Here is a 21,768-nt window from a genome sequence, read left to right on the forward strand (position 1 = left end):
TGATTTTTTGACAACTTGATCCTCTGATTTCAGTATCAGAGTCACTGCTTGTATATGTAATTTACTCTAACTTGGTTATTGACTCCTCTTGAATATATTTGAATGAATATCAAAAACGAAAAAAAGAAGCCCTACCTATTACAGAAATCCAAATCGGCTTTTATAGCCTTTACAATATTTTGTTTAATATTTGTTGTCTTGTCTCTTTTCTGGTCTTACAGGGTATGGAGGTGTCAGGCATGCGGGGATGGTATTGGCATGGGGCGTGGTAGCCGATATGGTGGCGACCAGAGATGGTGCTAGTGTCAGAGGAAAGTGGGTGGTGGTTAGGGTTTCTTGTTGTCTGTTTCTCGTCTCTTTTTTTTTATGTTGGGCTAGTTGAGTATTGGGCTGGTGGTTTTTGGGCTATGGGATTTGGTTTGTTGGTTTGGGTTTAATGGGTCTTGTGTATTGAGTAGGTGGGTCAAAATTGTAAATGGGTAAAATTTAGGCTATAACAGTTTTTATGTTTGACATTATGATATGGTTAGATGTATAAAAAAATTGAAATAACATTTCCTGCATTTGGGATATCTCATGTTGGGAAACCCCTCATTTTGTTCTCCATTGTTTATTATATAAGTGGTTACTTGATGCATCCAAAATCTTGACATCTTTTCGTAATTAATACTGTAATGTATTTATGAAATAGAATCATGAAAATTATAATGAAATAATGCTAATGGATAATCACTCAATTTTGTCAAAAAAAAAAGGGTTAAGAATATTAAGGAATTTGTTAAGAAATTGGGTCAATGGTTTTTTTTTGGGGGGGGGGATGGAAGTTCAATGTTTTGTTGATAGTTTGTCATACATAATTGCAATCGACACATTGTTGACAAAATCATATAAATAAATAAAGGACGTGCAAATGAAAAATAAAATAAAATATTAATGGATTAGATATATTCATGTATTCAGTCCGTGGTATTGAGTTGAAAAAACAATATTAATTATAATTATTATATATAGTAATAAATAATGAACATTCCAAGATTCTATCTATTGAATAAGACTATATTTCTCATCAAACATTCTTTTGCTTATAATCGCTTTTCCTCACGTTTATATATATATATATATAAACACGAGGGATTAATATTTAAAAATTAATTATGCTTTTCTCAATCAAATTTTTTTATTCATGGGAGTTCAATGTATGTTCATAGTTTGTTGCCATCGACACATAGTTGACAAAATTATATATATAAAAAAAAATAAAGGACGTGCAAATGAAAAATAAAATGTAGGAAATAGTGGCTCATAAATAATTAAAATGTTTGGGAATATTGCTACTCAATATTCTTTTGTATTTTCTTGTTTTAAAATATTCCGACATATCTCATCTACTAGCAAGGTGTATATATTAGTAGTTTGTTGATGATGCTCAAATTAGTATATTTTAATTTGGTACAATATAAACAAAAAAAAATTAATCGTAAATGCATGAATTTAAATTTATATAAGTTTTGTTTTGTGATTTGTATTTAGAAATCTCTTTAAATAGATTACTAATGTTAATGAAAGGAAATAAGAGATTAGAGCATTCCAAGATTCTATGCATTGAATGAGCTAAGAGTTTGACTCTCTCTATTTCTCACCTTATATATTTAAAATTAATTATGTTTCTCAACCTAATTATTTAAAACATAAAATTATTAAGTGTAGGTGGATCAACCTAATTATTTAAAACATAGAATTATTAAGTGTAGGTGGATCAAGAAGTAAATTATAAGTGTTTGAAGGCCAAAAGGCAATTATCTTTACAATAATTTATAATCCTATATATATAAACACGAGTTTGAATTAATGAAAATACTTTTTTTTCTATCATATTACTAAATTTACATTATAATAAAAGTTATGATAATTATATATTTAAAAATAATTATAATTTTATTTATAATTATTGATTAAAATGTTGGGCTAATTTTATTGATGTAAAATAGAATTATTTCTTGATAGAGTTCCAAACATCTTAATTACCACTTAATTATTAGTAGAGTTTAATTATGCTAATTAGTTATTATTTTGAATAATGTTACTTTGTATTAATCACATAAAGTAATGTTAAATATGTTAGAAATGTTTTGTTTCTGATTTCAAAAATTTTCTATTTTAATATGTTAGAATTATTATTGGATAAAGTTCTAAGTATCTTAATTAACACTTAATTAATATTAGAGTTTAATTATGTTAATTCTTGAACTTGGAATTTTGGTAAGATGTGATGATATAGTACTTTGAGATTGTCCTATATCATCATCGGAAAAAAAATTATTTTTTATTCAGGTGATGAAGTGACACAATCTATGAGTGCCACACCATCATATCTTAATCAAATTCAAGTTTAGGGACCAAATTGGGGAAAAATGTCTAATTTAGAGACTAATATGGACTAAAAAAAGTTGAAATTCCAATGTGAAAAAAGTTGTCATGCTTAGGGACTAAATGTTGTTTTATCCCTTTGAAACAATACTCTTATAATAAATACAACAATTAATAATTAAAATCAACAAATGGTTAGATGTAATGGTAAGGCATATTATATTTTCAAGGGAAGAATTTAGGTTTAAACCTTAAAAACAACTTTGTTGGGAGAGGTATCCAAAAATCCCGAATATAGACTGTGAAACAAATATACATAATACAAAATAATAATAATAATAATACAAACATGTGAAGGACCTTGGTTGCCCTCTGCTCCGCAATCGATTAATCACCAAAAAATATAATTTTGATTTATTTTATGACTTTAATCAGCAAGTGTAGGATTAATGAAGTTGGCTAAGTTATTATTTATATTAGAGATAAAAGTAATATTTAATATTTAAATTTGATAACTTTTTAATTTTTTTTAAATCCACATTGGTATTGATATTTAGTATTATTTTTAATTTCATCCTTAAATTTGAGCTTTCGTGAGGTAGAATTTTGAGATTATATAAATAAAGTTATCATTCAACCTTTGATTGCTTCTGCAAGGATGGGAGCTTTCAACCTTAAATACGCAAAACTGAGTCCCATAATAGTTTTGATTAATAGAAAGAGTGTGATTCTTTTTTATTTTATTCTTTAAAAGAATTTAAATTATCCATATAGCCCTAATAGTATATTAATATTGTTTTATAAATTTAGCTTATTTATCTTTTTTTTTTCAATCGAGTCTATATTCAATTAATATAAAATTGTGAATTGAAAAAAAATTAATTTCTCATTATGTTTCCGTTTATTTTCATTATTTTTTTAAATATATCTTTCATGTTTTTTGGATTTTTAAATATTTTTATTTATAATTTTAAACTATTTAAAAAAAATTAATGCAATTGATTTGTTTATAATAGCAAAGCGACTAAAAAAAATTAAAGACAACGAAATCCAGCTTTATTGAACCACCTTACGATCATCAAATCTTTTAAATACATACAAAGCACCATGTGTTTTGGGCTTACAAGTGAACTTGGATCGAATATCCCTTATAAGCACAAATCACAAACCTTATTTTTGCAAATTTTAATGAATGTTTGTGTGTATCTATATATTCATGTTTCTTTTATTATTAGTACAACCTGACCCAAATGCCTTGACTAGGAATGCCTTGATGAACCACAAACAATAGATAAAATCCCGACGGCGCTACATTTCCCGACCGAGGCGTCGTCGCCTCCATGTTGTACGTCGAGTTACCCACCGCTGTCACTTTGTCGTTCCCAAGAACAAGCAACCTTTGATTCATTGAGAACGAATGCGTGTTGAAAGCTGGTACAAACATTGTTACTGACATCGAGTTTTCATCCACTTTGTCGCCATTAATCACCACTTGGATTGTATATTTCTTCCGGTATCGAATCCCTGACATCGACTTAGGTGCAATGATGGTTGGTCGTAGGTTGTCAAATTTAGCATCCAAATATGCTGGCGAGAATGCCTCTAAGCTTAGTTCGCTCGGAAAAAGCACACCGGTGAAGTTGTAAAACGCATGGGGATTGCTTCCACCGACTAAAACTCTTCCGTCACGAAGTAATGTCGCTGTGGAATGGTACATACGAGGGATGGTGGTTGGGTTTTGAACCTCGAACCGTGAGTTAATATCGTTGTCGGGTTGGTACAAGACCGGACTCAAAACAGGGTCCCGACCTTGTTCCCATCCTGCCGTCCCAGACCTTGCGCCGTTGATAAGCAAGACATTGCCGTTTGGAAGCAATATCATGTCACCCATGACTCTAGCTAAAGGCATAGTCTCCATGACCCATTCTGGATTCGGGTCAGTTATTTTGATCCTAGCACATGTATCCAAAGCAGCCAAGAAAGTACCTTTTAAAGATTGAAGGTAGGATCCTTTAGGAGCACCACCACATACTAGAACTTCAGCTTCAATGGCTGCAGCTTTCAAGTTCTTTAATGGAAGCAAAACGGCCGAACCAGTGCTCGGATAGCTTCGAGGTTCGCCGCCAGGGATCATCGGATACTTTTTGACAACAATGTTGTTCACATAATCGAACAAAATAGCTCGATTGTTGGCGAAAATGAATAAGTTTCCATCAACGTTGAGGAAAATAAATGGGTAAAGATTGTTCTCGATTCCTTTGTCATTAGTTTCTGACAAGAAAGGCAAGTTAATCTTATTAGCGACGATGTTTTTAGGGATGAACTCATAGTTAAACTGTCCTCGACCACCAACGATGATTTGTCTCCCATCAGGTAATAAATGATTACTTGCATACCATCTTTTGGCCGTCAATCCATTTGGTATTTCATTCCAATCGCATGTCCTGCATGGGCTGAAAACCCTGACCCGACGTTCGCCGTCGTTGAAACCGCCGGTTTGGAACAAGTTACCATCGGGCATGACGGCACCTGAAGAGCACCAAACATCGGTTTGGACCATAAGAGCTCGAAATTTATTGGCAAAAACATCGTACTCTACCGAATGAGCAGTGCAGTCCACTTGGAGTGCCGTGTCGGTTGGGTCATTGCGGCATTTCCCGTTTGGTAACGATAGATTCGATGGTCCAAAATCGGTTCTATCAAACATTACCACACGGTCATTCCTAAGGAGTTGCATGTGCATGGCGGAGATTCCGATACTTTTTTGTAAGAGTTGCCAACTGCCATCAGCGGCGAAAGTGAGGGTATGGTGGCTGGGCAATGATGCAAAGAGAAGCTGAAGAAAAATGATTGAGAAAACAAATGAAAGAGATGCCATTTTTGCTTTGATAGGGTATTGTAATTTTTTGGCTGATAATGAATTGTGTTTCAATTTGATCCTATTTATAAGTGCTTTGTGAAGGTGGGAATGCCATTTAAAAAAAAAATCAATTGAAGTTTTATGTTTGACATTATGATATGATTAGATTCTTTTCATATAAAAAAACAATAATTTTGAGCTACACTTTTTTTTACGTAGTAATTTGAATGAGTTGGTGGTTAAAATTTTTGTGTTTAGTATGAGTTTGTATCATATTATTCTCGTCTTTATTTTTAATATTGTATAAAAAAATTATTTCTTTTATTTTTTAGATTATTAAATTAGATTATAATAATATTTTTGATGTGCAATTCATAGTATGATTTTTTTGTCCAATTTATTTTTGAATTTAAACAGCTTCCCATGTTTTGAAAGTTTGAACATGATATTGTGTTAAATTATATAAAATATGTAATGGGAATTTAGATCTCAAATAATTAAGTTTTTATAATTGTCGAAAAATAAAGAAATAAAATTATGATAATTATTATATAATAAATTTATGCGATTTAATTACTTATTGTGGATCAAATGTATTAGGGATTTGGGACATGAACCTTCTCAATTCTTAGTTTCTCATAAATAATTGCCCTCCGCATATTGCTCACAAATTAATTAAATAAACAAAAGACGTGCAAATGAAAATGATAAAGAAAACTCCAGTATTCGTGGTTCATGAATAATTAAAATGTTTGATGATATATTGGTACTCAATATTCTCTTATATATTTTTTGTTTATAATATTCAGACTAACAATATTTATTTATTTATTTTTTTTAATGTCTTTCTCTCATCTGTTTATTCTTGATCGAACTATATCAAATTAAAAGAATAAAAACACTATAACAATAATTAAACATCAATATCTATTGAATATCAAATTTATAAAATTAAATTCTTAAAAATAAAAATATAATAACTAAATTTTAAATTTATAAATAATAATATATTTTAACCTTTTTCTATTTTAAAATCTTGTTTTTGTCCTTTTTACCTAATTCATGATATTAATTCAAACCCAGTTTTATAAATAGTGTAGATTAATTATTAATGAAACAAAATAAGAGTTAAGGACATTCCAAGATTCTTTAAATTGAATGAGATAAGGGTTTGACTTTGTAGTTCTGACCGTTTTCCTCACGTTGGTTGTCTCCCACAAGTTTGGGTTTCTGGAATGCAGAATGTTAAAAATATCAATCCGGTCCTTCTTCATTTTGAAATTGCATCAATTGGTTTGTCTAAAAAAATTTGGAACAATTTAAATTCTTATCAATTTCACAATTGACGATAATTAAACATAACATTAATGTTTTCCATATAAGTTTAACTAATATAATAACAAATCTCAATATTTATATATTTTGTGTAAATATTGACGACATGTGAAAATATTTATATATAAACCAAATGGGACTTAAAATGGAATATATGTGACTTTTAAAAGTGAAATTTAAATACTCTAGTGATCATGTACCAAAACATTTTCCATATATATTCATGTTTTGTGATGAATAATTTAAAATTAATTATTTTTGTCAACCGAAATATTAAAAAGATAAACCAACCAAATGAAAAATATTCTTAAAGAGATTAAGTTATGGAGTTTGATAAATATTGTTGAATGGGAACTGAATTTAAACTTTTAAAATTGTATATATTATCTTTATCATCATTAGAAGTCAAATTCTAATGAGATGTCGGATTAAAATGTTATAATTGAAAACAGACTAAATAAACTAATTAAATCAAATATAAAAACAGATTAAACCTATAAATTAAAAGAATTCAGTTTTTCGATTCAGTTCATTTTGGCTTACAATTTTTTTGCACACCCCTACAAATTAGTCTCTAAAATTGTCAATTATTCCAAGGTTTGAACTTTACAATTGTTTCCATATTAAGACTGAAATTTAAGGTTTTAAAAAAATAAAAGAGTAACTTATACTAAAAAAATTTAAACCTTAATATAAAAATAATCGCAAGGTTTAAACTAAAAAATTTATTTAATTTTGGGTACATCTACTCAATTCATCAGCAATTGACTTAATATCTTCATGGAATATTTATTTGGTTGGTTTATCAACTAAAATTCTATGTTTTAAATATTTGGGTTGAAAAAAATAATTAATTTTAAACATTAATCCCCTAATCATGTTATATTTTGTGAGAAAAATGGAGAGGGAAGCAAAAGAATGTTTGGTGAGAAATAGAGGGTCAAACTCTTATCTCATTCAATGCATAGAATCTTGGAATGTTGTAATCTCTTATTTTGTTTCACTAACGTTATATATTATTTATTCATCATTATATTTAATATTTAATATTTTTAAAGTACATTATTACAACTATAATTCCAATACAAATTATAAATAATTCGTGTTTTGTGTATTGAAATTGGAACCATAACTAAACAAAAGTTAACGTATTGAAAACTAAAATATATTTAAATTTATCTTGGAATAAAATCTAGATTGTATTTAAAAAAAAACTTCCAAATTAATATTTTAATCCCAACATATAATTAACCGTGTTTGATATAAAGTAAAATCATTATAATATAAATATTAAACCTTAAATTTAAATATGAAAAATTATATATATATACCTTACATGGGACACATATGAAAGTATATTATTTGTTGTCCCGATAATTTAGAACAAGAAAATACAAAAGAATATTGAGTAACCAATAATACATTTTTTTCCCTGGCACGTCGTTTATTTATTTTTATGATTTTGTCAACAATGTGTCGATTGCAATTATTTATGACAAACCATCGACAAAACATTGAACTTCAATCCACCCAATTTCTTAAGAAATTCCTTAATATTCTTAACCCTTTTAATTTTTTGATAAAATTGAGTGATTATCCGTCAGCATAATTTAATTATAATTTTCATGATTTTATTTCATAAATACATTACATTATATATTTTATAATATTATATAGTGTGGATTACGCAAAGGATCCCAAGATTTTGGATTTATGCACTGACCAACTCATATAACAAACAATGGACAACACAAGATTATGATAATTTAATTTAATAATCCAAAAAATAACGGACATGTTAATTAAAATGATTATATGAAAGGAATCTATCATATCATAATGCCAAATATAAAAACTTATATTAAAATTTTTCAAAATGGCTTTCCAACCTTCACAAAGCACTTATAAATAGGAATAGACTGAAATACATTTCATCATCAGCCAAAAAATTACAATACCCCATCAAAGCAAAAATGGTAGCTCCTTCATTCATCTTTTCTATCATTCTTCTTCTTCTTCAGCTTCTCTTTGCATCACTGCCCCACCATCGCACCTTCACTTCTGCCGCTGACGGTAGTTGGCAACTCTTGCAAAAAAGCATCGGAATCTCCGCCATGCACATGCAACTCCTTAGGAATGACCGTGTGATTATGTTTGATAGAACCGATTTCGGACCATCTAATTTGTCACTACCAACAGGGAAATGTCGCAATGACCCGACCGACACTGTTCTCCAAGTGGACTGCACAGCTCATTCAGTCGAGTATGATGTTTTCGCTAATAAATTTCGTGCTCTTACTGTCCAAACTGATGTTTGGTGTTCTTCGGGTGCTATCATGCCCAACGGTAATTTGTTCCAAACCGGCGGTTTCAACGACGGTGAACGTCGGGTCAGGGTTTTCAACCCATGCAGGACGTGCGATTGGAATGAAATACCAAATGGATTGACAGCTAAAAGGTGGTATGCAAGTAACCATATATTGCCCGACGGGAGACAAATCATTGTCGGTGGTCGAGGACAGTTTAACTATGAGTTCATCCCTAAAAACATTGTCGCTAATAAGATCAATTTGCCTTTCCTGTCAGAAACTAACGATAATTTGCTGTCCGAATTTTTTAGAACAAGAAAATACAAAAGAATATTGATTGACCAATATTCCCAAACATTTTAATTATTTATGCAGACGTCGTTTATTTTTTAAATTATAAAATTTTGTCAACAGTGTGTCGATGGCAATTATTTATGACAAACTATCAACCAACATTGAAGTTGGATAAAAGAAAATTTTGAACCAATTTCTTAAGAAATTCCTAAAATTAAATAGCATGTCGTGATTTTATTTCATAAATGTACATTACAAGTATGAATTATGCATACATCTCAACAATTTTTATTTATCCACTAATAATACATCCAAGAATTATTTATATAATAAACAATGAGAATAAAAGATTATGATAATTTAAAATTTAAAACAATGACTGTTTAAATTTTTTTTATTTGAAAAGAATGTCAAACATAAAAATTTCAATTAAAATTTAGAAAAATGGCATTCCCTCCTTCCCAAACCACTTATAAATAACACCGAATTTAAACATATTTGATCATCAGCCAAAGTAAAACAATACCCCATCAAAGTTAAAATGGCAGTTCATTTATTTTCTCAACCCTTTTTCTTCAACTTCTCTTTGCATCATTGCCTAGCCACCGTACCCTTACCTTTACTGCCGATGACAGTTGGCAAATCTTGCAAAAAAGTATCGGAATCTCCGCCATGCACGTGCAACTTCTTAGGAACGATCGTGTGATAATGTTCGATAGAACCAATTTTGGACCGTAGAATCTATCGTTACCGAACGGGAAATGCTGCAATGACCCGGCGGACATGGCTCTCCAAGTGGATTGCACTACTCATTCAGTAGAGTACGATATTTTTGCCAATAAATATCGGGCTCTCTGTAACGCCCCCATGCTCGAGACCGTCGCCAGAGTCTAGCTTGAGGTGTTACCGAACATAATTTATCGAATTAAGAACTTCGAATCATTAATTTCTACATTCACAGCTTTCTAGCTACCTGCGTTACAGTTACAAGAAAAATCATATCTCGAGTTAAAAAACTCGAAATCAAGATCCGTAAATTTTCCTTAAATCTAGCCTCATATATATATTTACTAATTTTTTTCTAGAATTTTTGGTTGGGCCAATTAATACAGTTTATTAGTTAAAGTTACCCCTGTTTCAGGACTTGACTGGACTGACCTCTGTTTACTACGAACCATATTTCTCTTTGTGAAAAGTTTATATGACTATGACATTTATTTATTACGAAACTAGACTCAATAAGGATTCCAATAATATAAAATACACCACCTAATTATTTTTGTACAATTTATGGTAAATTTCTAAAGTTGGAACAGGGGATCTAGAAATCGCTCTGGCCCTGTTTCACTAAAATTCAAATATCTTATAACATACAATTCCTTTACTTGTTTCATTTGTTTTATATGAAACTAGACATACTAGGCTTCAATTTCATATTTAATCCATCACCAAATTCAATTTCTATGATTTTAGTAAATTTTCAAACTCATGTCAGTGTTGCCGCAATATTCTGTTTATGGCAAATTTCATCTTTTCATGAGTTTTTATGATCTAGATAACATATTAAACTTCCATGACATCAAACATGATCCAACTTAGCATTTTCCATGACTTATCATTATTAAGCATTTTCTCAGCCAAATCATGGCCATATCACAAAATTATTTACACAAAATAGGTGTATTGCTATACATGCCATACTTAAGTTTTACAAGCCGTTTACCAAAAAGAGTCCTTCGGATAGTGTGATCGAATCTCCGACCGGTCCCAATTCTTAAGCCGGCTTGTTCAAAACTACAGTGAATGAAAAGGAGGGAGTAAGCATAAATGCTTAGTAAGTCATATGCAAATAACAAGTAACATAACAATACAATTATACCAAACAACCTTAGCATGGTATCACCAAAACATATATCACATTTCTAAACATCATTAATCATCTTACCACCTTATCGTTGTTGTATCTATTTTCAACCCGAAGGTTAAGTACATACCTGTCCAAAGTGTCAATTTCACAATACTTACCAATACATCACCTGCATCTTAAGTGTTCTTCCATTTCACTAGAAATTTTACCCGTTGAACACATCGGAGTATAACTCGGATACATGGATAATTTGCACATAAGTGCCACATTTGTAGCCAAGCTACCATGTAACCCGCCCATAAGTGAACTCGGACTCAACTCAACGAGCTCGGGGGTTCGCATCCATAAGTGAACTCGGACTCAACTCAACGAGTTCTGATGCCTAGTTACATCTCACGAACTCGGACTCAACTCAACGAGTTCGGACATTTCACATCCATAAGTGAACTCGGACTCAACTCAATGAGTTCGGATGTTCAACCGTCCTAGTGACATGTCACTTGTATCCTAATCTATTCCTAAGGTTCAAACGGGATTTTCCTCGAACACATCTCCTTGCCATCTTCCGTAAAATACCGAAACCAATACTCGGTAGCACTTTATATTTAACAAATAATACACTTAATTTGCATTTTATTCGAAAATAACCACAAAGCATATATTTCATGATAAAAATCAGCATATCATATATTTAACATTAATAACTTAAAAATAACAATTATGCTACCTTATTTACACATGAACTTACCTCGGTACAAAATTTTAACAATCGAGCCTATTCCTCGTAAACTTTGTTTTTTCCTCGATCACGACTTGAATCTCGTTTCTCTTGATCTATAATACCAAATTAATCTTATTTAATACATACATTCATTAAAACAGTACTTAATACGAACTTTGGAAAAATTACCATTTTGCCCCTAAACTTTTGCATAATTACACTTTTTCCCCTAGGCTCGGGAATTAAACTTCATCCCTTATTATTATGTTTTATGACATTCTGATCATTTTTCCCTTCTATGGCAACATCAAATTCTCACTCTAACATGTATTTATGACTACTAAATATTTTTACCGATTAAGCCTTTTTACTCGTTTTTACTCAAAACCGAATAGCAAAAGTTGTCTAACAAAATTTAAAACCTCATATTCTATCATAAAACACCAAAATACACAAATTTCACCTATGGGTATTTTTCCAAATATGAACCATAGGTTGAATTATTGTTAACATAAGCCAAATCGAGCTACCGGGATTTCAAAAACATAAAAATCATTAAAAACGGGGTTTGAAATCACTTACTATGAAATTTGAAAGTTGAAGAAACCCCAGCTATGGAGGAGAGAAAAAATCAGCAGAACAATATGGAGAAGATGATCATTTTGGGTTATTTTTCCTATTTTTATTTCATTTAATATCCAAATAACAAAAATGCCCTTACTACTAAACTTTCCAAAAATTCCTTCCATGTCTTAATTTTGTCCATGAACTTAAAATTGGTCAAATTACCATTTAAGACCTCCTAATTAATATTTCAAAGCAATTTCATACTAAAAACTTCTAGAATGCAAGTTTTACAACTTATTCGATTTAGTCCCTAACTTTAAATTAAACTCGTTATGCCAAAAATTTCTTCACAAAATTTTCACACAATTATGCAATCATATCATAAACCTCAAAATAATTATAAAATAATTATTTCTATCTCGGATTTATGGTCACAAAACCACTATTCCGATTTGGCCTTAATTCGGGATATTACACTCTCACGGTCCAAACCGATGTTTGGTGCTCTTCAGGTGCCATCACGCCCGATGGTAACTTGTTCCAAACCGGCGGTTTCAACGATGGTGAACGTCGGGTCAGGATTTTTAGCCCATGCAGGACATGTGATTGGAATGAAATACCAAATGGATTGACGGCCAAAAGATGGTATGCAAGTAACCATATATTACCCGACAGAAGACAAATCATTGTTGGTGGTCGAGGACAATTTAACTACGAGTTCATCCCTAAAAACATCGTCGCTAATAAGATCAACTTGCCTTTCTTATCGGAAACTAACGACAAAGGAATCGAGAACAATCTTTACCCCTTTGTTTTCCTCAACGTCGATGGAAACTTGTTTATTTTCGCCAACAATCGAGCTATTTTGTTCGATTATGTGAACAACATTGTTGTCAAAAAGTATCCTATGATCCCCGGTGGCGAACCTCGAAGCTATCCACGCAATGGTTCGGTCGTTTTGCTTCCATTAAAGAACTTGAAAGCTGCAACCATTGAAGCTGAAGTTCTAGTATGTGGTGGTGCTCCTAAAGGATCCTACATTCAATCTTTAAAATGTACTTTCATGGCTGCCTTGAATACATGCGCTCGGATTAAAATAACCGACCCGAATCCAGAATGGGTCATGGAGACTATGCCTTTAGCTAGAGTCATGGGTGACATGATAGTGCTTCCAAACGGTAACATTTTGCTCATCAATGGCGCTAGTTCCGGGACGGCAGGATGTGTAATGACCCGAATTTTACCGATACTGAAAAAGTGTAATTTCGGATCTCTGTTTATGAAAAATGGATTCGAAAATATTTATTAAAAATATTTACGAAGTAAAATGAGTGGTTAATTAGAGTTTAATTAAGTAAATTTAACTTAATTAAGAGTGATTAGGAAAAATGATTAAGTTGAATGAAGTGTAAAAGTTTAATTACAGAATTAAAAAAGATAAGGGGTACTAAATAGGAAATTAAGCCTATTCTAAAGAATGAGGCGCAAAACTTATTATTTTATTATATTACAAATTAAATTAATTATATTATTATATTTTGAAATAAGTTAAGAAAAGACAAATGTATGGTGCATATGGATAGGGTGACATGTGTAATATTAATATACATACAATTGTAAAATACATGTATATTTACTTATCATATAAGTATATTATTAAATTATATATTAGTATTAAGTAAAAGATATTTATCATGACATGTAAATATGTGATTATCTTTAATACGTTGATACAAGGAAATTAAGTAAATTGAGACGAGTAATAAATTCATGTAAAACATATCGAGAAAAATAAGTATGTTAAGAGACAATATGTTTGATTTTAATTAGTTCTAAATATGATCGTTAGATGAAATGAAATATCTGATAAATAAATCGGTAACTCCGGTAATGCTCCGTAACTCTATTCCGGTGACGGATTCAGGTTAGGGGCGTTACAGGATGGGAACAAGGTCGGGACCCAGTTTTGAGTCCGGTCTTATACCAACCTGATAACAATATCGGCTCACGGTTCGAGCTTCAAAACCCGACCACCATCCCTCATATGTACCATTCCACGGCAGCTTTACTTCGTGACGGAAGAGTTTTAGTAGGCGGAAGCAATCCCCACGCGTTTTACAACTTCACCGGCGTACTTTTTTCGACCGAACTAAGCTTAGAGGCATTCTCGCCGGCATACTTGGACTCTAAATTCAACGAGCTGCGACCAACTATCATTGCTCCTAAGTCGATGTCAGGGATCCGATACCAGAAGAAATATACGATCGAAGTGGTGCTTAACAACGACAAAGTGGATGAAAGTTCGGTGTCGGTGACAATGTTTGCACCAGCTTTCAACATGCATTCGTTCTCCATGAATCAAAGGTTGCTTGTTCTCGAGAACGAAAAAGTGACAGTGGTGGATAACTCGATGTACAATGTCGAAGCGACCACACCGCGATCACGGAATATAACACCGTCAGGATTTTATCTATTATTTATGGTTCATCAAGACATTTCAAGTCAAGGCATTTGGGTCAGGTTGCATTAAAATTAAAAGAAACATGAAAAAAAATTACAAACATTCATTAAATTTTCCAAAAGTAAGGTCTGTGATTTGTGCCAGAGGGGTTGATTGATCCAAGTTCACTTGTAAGACCAGAAAAAAAAAAGAATGTTGGTGCTCTATATGTTTTTAAAGGATTTGATGATGTAATCAATATGTAAATTTTTTATATTATTCTTCAAAAATATAAAGATGGTTCAATAAAAAAGGAATTTGTTGTTATTAATATTAATTAAAAATTGGATAAATAATAGAGTGTTGAATCCGATCCCTATCATGTACACGTGGTATGCACTGTCACCTCTTTTTTAATACAGTAAAGAGCCAAAAACAATGGGCAAATGACCAACGGGGCCACCACCAATATTGAAATTTAAAAGGACAGTGCGGTTCGATGACCAATGAACAAATTGACTAGAAACGCTATAGTACCGGTGAGGCCGTCGATCAAATTATAAAACTTTAGCTCCTTCGTCTTGGAAGACCAAGAATTTTAAAACGAGGTTGACTCAGCGGGAAGGAATACAGTGAAGGTGGGCTGCCATGAAACTCACGAAACCAACAAAGCTCGAATTCTATGATCAAATGTTGAAGCTTCAATCCAAAGCCATACTCGTTCATTACTTCAAGGTCACTTCTTTACCCGATTTCCACTCTGGGTTTTTGTTTTTTTTTTTCCCATGCATTGATGAGAATAGATCTTTTCCCTCTTTTTCGATTATGGGGTGGTTGTTTTTTTCAGGGCGATGATGGAAGGAAAGCTTTGATTTTAGATAACACAATTTTCCATCCACAAGGTGGTGGTCAACCTTCTGATACTGGTTTCATTTGTGTTACTGATTCGAACGTTAGATTTTGCGTGCAAGATGTTCGATCAAAAGACGGAGTGGTAAATTTACTTGTATAAAGTTTACAACATTAATTTTTTTTCCTTTTTTTTAAGGAATAGATTTGTGGTTTTTTTTTTTCAGGTGTTCCATTATGGAGTTGCTGAGGATTCTAGTATGGAAAATGAATTAGAGCAAGGAAAAGGAAAAGAAGTGATTTTTCAAGTGGATGAGTCACGGCGGAGGCTGAATTCTAGGTATCTGGTATTCAAATTTATGTGATTTTGAAGGTTGCTTTGTGTATATAATTTCAAACTTGCTATGAGTTACGGTTTTCGTTGAGGGATTTTCGACTATTTCGGGATAATTTTATAGACCCTTCAACGGGCCAATATTGTTCCTGGTCGAGTTGGGATTGTCTCCCGATTCTGTTGAGAGCCCGAGTCAATGGCAGGGTTAACAAAGTGGGAGCGCCTCCTCGAATCAAACCGTGTCTGCACGACTACAACATGAGCTTCCCTGTGTTTCATGTTTTTACTATTTATTAGAAATCAAACAACTAGATTATGTAGTGGCACTGGCTTAATTGTCTGGCTACGTTACTCCAAAAACTCGTTATTTTTCCTTGAGGTACCGAAACATGCTTAGGCATAGGAGTAAGATCCTTCAAATATATGAAAAAACGTAGAGAAACATTGAGCATACCTCTGTTAAACATGTATTCATATCCAACACATTACCCCTAAGTCCGAGCTACATGGTTGTCTGTGACAGATTTCTGGAAGTTCTATTTTCGGTATAAAAGTTCATAAAATATTAATCATTTCTTGAGATTTGCTGGTTCAAGTTCATTTTTGGGGGGCATAAACTACTGTTGTTGAGCAGGCTGCACTCAGCTGGGCATTTGCTTGATGTTTGCATGAGAAATGTTGGTGTGGGGCATTTGGAGCCTGGGAAAGGCTATCACTTTCCGGATGGGTATGCATTTCGTGCCAGCATTTGCAAATTAATTAATAGCAGAACTGCTATGAGCATCTTTCTGCTGAATCTTGCATTTCTGCTTAGAACTAGCATTCATGAAGTTTGTTTTTATTTCTTTTTCCAGGCCCTTTGTGGAATATAAGGGTACTGTTCCACTGAACGAATTGCAAAACAAGCAAAGGGAAATAGAGATAGAAGTTAATGCCTTGATATCGGAAGGAGGGAAAGTAAGTATCGTTTAGATTAGATCTGCTTTGTGAATTTTAGTTACAATGCGGAGCGTTTTGTAAGTTCGTCCCCATTTCTTTCAGGTTTACGCCACGGTACTACCATATCAAGAAGCTGCTGAGCTATGTGGTGGTTCTCTTCCTGATTACATTCACCCGGTAAGTGGCGGTTATAAAGCTTACTTTTGGACTACATTTGTGTCAAGCACCGGCAATGACTGGAAATCCCATGGAAATTCGGAATTGGATTCTTTTCGGTTGCTAACGGTAGCCTTATTTTCTCGTCCCGTCCAGGGAAGCAATCCTCGTATCATAAAGTTAGGGGACAACCCCGGTTGCCCTTGTGGTGGCACCCATGTTTCCGATATTTCAGAGATCTTAAGTATGAAGGTATACATCATCAATTTGCTTCACTTAGAAAATGATAATTTGATTGATGATCCCCATGTTAGTGAGTGCCAGATATAGGTATGTGTCAGGCACTTGTATGCTCGGTTTTTTCATATGTTTGGAGAATCATGCCCTCTCGTACCCATATCCGAATATCTGGTAGATACGAGTGCTCAATTCCATTGATATGTTTGATTTATGTTGCAGGTCTCTAAAATTCGCACTAAGAAGGGAATGACAAAAGTGTTCTACACCATTGGCACCTAATATAAACGGCATGAAATGCTTTGGTTGGGTAAAAGTACCATGGAAGCTCTTATACGAATATCAGATTGTATTTTACTCTCTTTATTCAATAAATGGACAAATTAATCTTTACACGATATGCAATCTGACTTCTAGTACAAAAATTCTTATAGTATTTTTACTGCTTTTATTGATAAAAGTATTATTGCATATATCAAATGATGTATATCTCTACCATGAAGTTGGAACCGTAAAACAATCATTTCACTAATAACAGGAGATTTTATGTTCTGTTCGGGTAATAGGCTGCTTGTTTCTGAATATTAAAGTTGGAAAAATGTCTTGGTCCATTCACTTTATTTCTCTGCAACTGTAAGGCCAAATTGAAATGTTCACTTTAGGGCTAACCCTCGGTTGGATTTTTGGTTTTTAATTGAATCCTTTGAAAAATAAAGAAAATATAAATTACAAAAGAAAGTAAAAGAAATTACCTAACAATGAAAATGAATAAATCAAAAGTAGATGAAGTTTTAAATTTAATCTTTGAATATTTGGTTTTTAGTCTAGAAACTTGTCTAATTTTAAAACTAATTTAAACAAAAGAAAAATTAAAATGTTATTTTATATCTGTTTGTGTCGACGAGAGCTAACAAGTTGCCTGTCTCTCCAATGACTCAAAGAGACAGTGAAAGTTTGATCTTCCCAAGAGGTATTTTTGCTACGAATTTGGTATTTGAATATTATTTGTATTAGTGCTCTGAGTTATGAAATTATGCAAATTCAGTTACAATAAAAATGGGAATTTTCCGAAATGATGAAGAGATAACAAATGAATTTATTCATTTCTAGCATTAAATGTTCAAGCAGTAAGAATAAGAGGGGATTGGTTTTTTTTAGAGATAAATTTACTGAGAAAATCTTTTGTCAACTAAGCAAAAAGATTTATATCTCAGAACACGGTCAACTATAGAATGATTTTGAATGCTAGTAAACAAGTGGCTATTTATATACATACATATATACAAACCCAAAGAAAATGACGGCAATGGAGTTCAAATGGGACTCTGAAAAACGACACGGTAAATAGTGAATCTGACACGGGAAAAAAATGAAAGGCTAAAACCAGATTCCTCCAAAATTTAGCAGACACCCTTTCTTTCTTAACCATCCAATTGTTTCAGATTCTCCATTAAAGCTCCTTCTTTTTGCCTTGCTTTCCCCAAAGTTCACACCTTTGTTCACTGCCCCTGTTGATACTTATGGTCTTTTTTCTGGGTTTTGTGAACTTCTTCTTCTCTTTTAGATCATAAAACTGAGGTGGGTTTTTTCTTCTTTTACTCTGTTTCCTTCAAAGTTTTGATTTTTATCACCATTTCAATGCTTATGATTATGTTTTCCTCATACCCTTCTTGTTGATTTATTGTCAATACATTATGTTTCATATCGATTCAAATAAGCCCTTTTATTTATCTGTTTCTGCTATTTTATTGCTGAATTGGAGGTCTAATATTATATGTTTAGCAGCCTATTCCAACTTGGGTGTAAGAGTCTAAATACGGGTATTTATCCGGGTACGATTAAATTTCTTTTTGAAGTTTTTTAATATATTTGAACCATCACAGATATTGGATACGGATACTTTAGTTTTTTGTTTGGATTTTGTTGAGGGGTCAGCCCTTTTTCCGTCGAGCAGCCGATCATATTGTCCCCGGAGACTCTACACTTGGTTTTATCCGAAGGTTTGATCTCCCAACTTCGAGGAGAACCCAATGATTTCGTGGAGTTTGGGGGAATCACCAAATAAATATTTAGCATTTGACCTCATGCCTTTATATGGCATTAGTGGGTAAGAATACTAACACTTGGTTAGAGTTGGGAGACAAAACCTAAGAATAAAATCGAGCATAAACACCTCGAACACAATGTCTCTACTGTTTGAGGATCCGATGGCCTGCTTGGCGAACGAAACTTCAAAAACCTAAAAGAGAGCCGACCCCTTAAACAGACTTTTTCTTGTTATTACAAGGCTATGCTCTTTTTCTTTTATATGAAACTTAACATAATGAAGATTTTAATGGTTATGTTTCGTATGTTTCAGCCTATATAATGCTGGGTGAAGATATTAATGATTCTGAAGGGGAGATTAAGGTGAGTTTCGGCTATCAATGCAACAGTGGCGGCAATGGTATTCCAAGTGGGGCTGTGAAAGGGGTCGAGTCCAGAAGTGATATACCGAGGAACGGTAGTTTCTCGTGTTTGTCTGGTGCTGCCTTAAGTGCCAATGCTACATTGGCCAACACAAATATCTGCAATGGTCTAATAGGATCTGATATTCTTCCCAGTCTAGATTCCCCTAACTCATTTCGTAGGGTTCCGTCTTCTCCATCTCTTTCGAGATTGGATATATTATCATCTTCCCTACAAAGCAGTATGTCGAATTTAAGTTGTAGTCCACCGAGTCCGGTCGGTTCATACGAAACCGATTCATATATATTGAAAACCATGAGTGTTCCCACTAGAAGTGATAGTTTCCTTAATGCTGTTGAAGTTCAAGTGGCGGGTGGAGCTGCAGGTGAAGATCGGGTTCAAGCTGTTTGTTCCGAAGAGAACGAATGGCTTTTTTGTGCTATCTATGATGGCTTCAACGGGAGGGATGCTGCTGATTTTCTCGCTGGGACGTTATACGAGACCATTATGTTTAACTTCAATTTACTCGACTCAGAATCAAAGCAGTATGTTCCCAGTATCGACACTGCAAGTGATGAAAGCTCGTATTTGGAAATGGAAGTGTCTTCTCGTTCATTTAGGAATGGAGTACTTGATATCCTTCATCGAGCTTTAAGTCAAGCGGAGAATGATTTCTTGTACATGGTAGAACAGGAAATGGAAGACCGTCCTGATTTAGTTTCAGTAGGATCTTGTGTTTTGGTTATGCTTCTTCATGGAAATAATTTGTACACGCTCAATTTAGGTGACAGTCGAGCTGTATTGGCAACATTTGATGAAGGCAACGACATGGATCAGTCTGGAAGATTAAAAGCTATTCAACTCACCGATAGTCATACCGTCGATAACGAACTTGAAAAAACTAGACTCTTGAGTGAGCATCCTGATGACTCAATGCCCGTAATTGCTGGAAAAGTGAAAGGAAAATTGAAGGTCACTCGTGCTTTCGGAGTAGGTTACTTGAAAAAGGTCAGCACGGTTTGAATATGTGCCAAATACGGGTATTTAATGAAAATTATAACATCTTTGTTATTCATTGCAGAAGAAACTGAATGATGCATTGATGGGAATTCTTCGAGTTCGAAACCTCATTAGCCCCCCGTATATCTCCACCGAACCATCACTAAACGTGCACGAAATATCGAAATCCGATCACTTCGTAATAATTGGCAGCGATGGCTTATTCGACTTCTTAAGCAACGAAGAAGCAGTGAAGCTCGTCCATTCTTACATCTCAAGCAATCCTTCTGGAGATCCTGCAAAATTTCTCGTGGAGCAGCTTGTAATAAAAGCGGCTCATTCTGCAGGTAATTATCTTTTCTTCTTCGACGTCCTACGTTGTTCGTTTTTTGAACATTTCCATTCACAGGTTTCAGTAAGGGAGAATTGTTGAACATTCCGGCTGGTAGGAGGAGGAAATACCACGATGATGTTACCGTTATCGTGATTATTCTCGGAACGAATCATCGAACTTCAAAAGCGTCAACCTGTATTTGAATCTTATGTATTTCATTCAACAACCCTAAATCATTGTATATATAAGCTTAAATTCAGATAATTTTCATCTTGATTTGTTGTAAAACAAATTTTGTGTCACTTAAAATCATGCATTAGTCTTTGGTGTATGTTTACAACAGTGCAAGTGATACAACTATGCTCGTAATTTACTTGGATTTGATTATATGATCTAATTATGAATTTCATCAATTCTTTACATTCTCATCTCCTCTTCCTCCAATACCATTTTTTTAAATTGATTTGATAGTCAAACTAATCAAATCATCAATTCGCCAATCCAATTAAAATTTTTTTATTCAACCATCGATTCAATTAAATTTTAGCCAATTCAACCAAATTTTTAGTCAATTCAACCGGTTCTCGATCTAACCGGTTCAAAGTCACTTTTCAAACTGATCTCTCGGTCAATTTTCAATCTAGTCTAGTTCAAACAACACTACCATTTTCATTTTCGTTTAAAACTCACAGACCAGAACAGAGCTTGGAGC

General features: G+C 33.1%; 3 protein-coding genes, 1 long non-coding RNA gene and 1 pseudogene across 6 annotated transcripts; 3 read left to right on the top strand and 2 right to left on the bottom strand.

Annotated features, from left to right (window-relative positions):
- Positions 1-3,422: 3,422 nt before the first annotated feature.
- On the bottom strand, positions 3,423-5,268 carry LOC107935141 (aldehyde oxidase GLOX). The gene has a single exon (XM_016867695.2). It carries the CDS (start codon positions 5,243-5,245, stop codon positions 3,599-3,601), a length of 1,647 nt encoding a protein of 548 aa, XP_016723184.2. The 5' UTR covers positions 5,246-5,268; the 3' UTR covers positions 3,423-3,598.
- Positions 5,269-8,512: 3,244 nt separating this feature from the next.
- LOC107935127 (aldehyde oxidase GLOX-like) lies at positions 8,513-14,850 on the top strand (annotated as a pseudogene).
- LOC121206421 (uncharacterized) lies at positions 10,752-11,866 on the bottom strand. Its single transcript, XR_005901472.1, has 2 exons — positions 11,781-11,866; positions 10,752-10,959 (listed from the first exon to the last, which is right to left on the bottom strand). It is a non-coding gene; the product is annotated as an uncharacterized lncRNA (long non-coding RNA).
- Positions 14,851-15,200: 350 nt separating the features above from the next.
- On the top strand, positions 15,201-17,673 carry LOC107935157 (alanine--tRNA ligase). The gene is made up of 8 exons (XM_016867717.2): positions 15,201-15,495; positions 15,608-15,754; positions 15,837-15,949; positions 16,578-16,670; positions 16,798-16,900; positions 16,985-17,059; positions 17,195-17,290; positions 17,498-17,673. Exons 1-8 carry the CDS (start codon positions 15,409-15,411, stop codon positions 17,555-17,557), a joined length of 774 nt encoding a protein of 257 aa, XP_016723206.2. The 5' UTR covers positions 15,201-15,408; the 3' UTR covers positions 17,558-17,673.
- Positions 17,674-18,571: 898 nt separating this feature from the next.
- On the top strand, positions 18,572-21,443 carry LOC107935156 (probable protein phosphatase 2C 40). Of its 3 annotated transcripts, none has more exons than XM_016867715.2 (5): positions 18,572-18,853; positions 19,058-19,107; positions 19,635-20,731; positions 20,805-21,069; positions 21,132-21,443. In XM_016867715.2, exons 3-5 carry the CDS (start codon positions 19,643-19,645, stop codon positions 21,257-21,259), a joined length of 1,482 nt encoding a protein of 493 aa, XP_016723204.2. In that variant the 5' UTR covers positions 18,572-18,853; positions 19,058-19,107; positions 19,635-19,642; the 3' UTR covers positions 21,260-21,443. The 3 variants fall into 3 exon arrangements, with proteins under 3 accessions (XP_016723204.2, XP_016723203.2, XP_016723201.2); XM_016867714.2 differs by having other exon boundaries at positions 19,061-19,107; XM_016867712.2 differs by lacking the exon at positions 19,058-19,107 and adding an exon at positions 19,159-19,382.
- The last annotated feature ends 325 nt before the right edge of the window (positions 21,444-21,768 follow it).

This window comes from Gossypium hirsutum, chromosome A09, assembly GCF_007990345.1.
Source record: "Gossypium hirsutum isolate 1008001.06 chromosome A09, Gossypium_hirsutum_v2.1, whole genome shotgun sequence".
Taxonomy (NCBI): domain Eukaryota; kingdom Viridiplantae; phylum Streptophyta; class Magnoliopsida; order Malvales; family Malvaceae; genus Gossypium; species Gossypium hirsutum.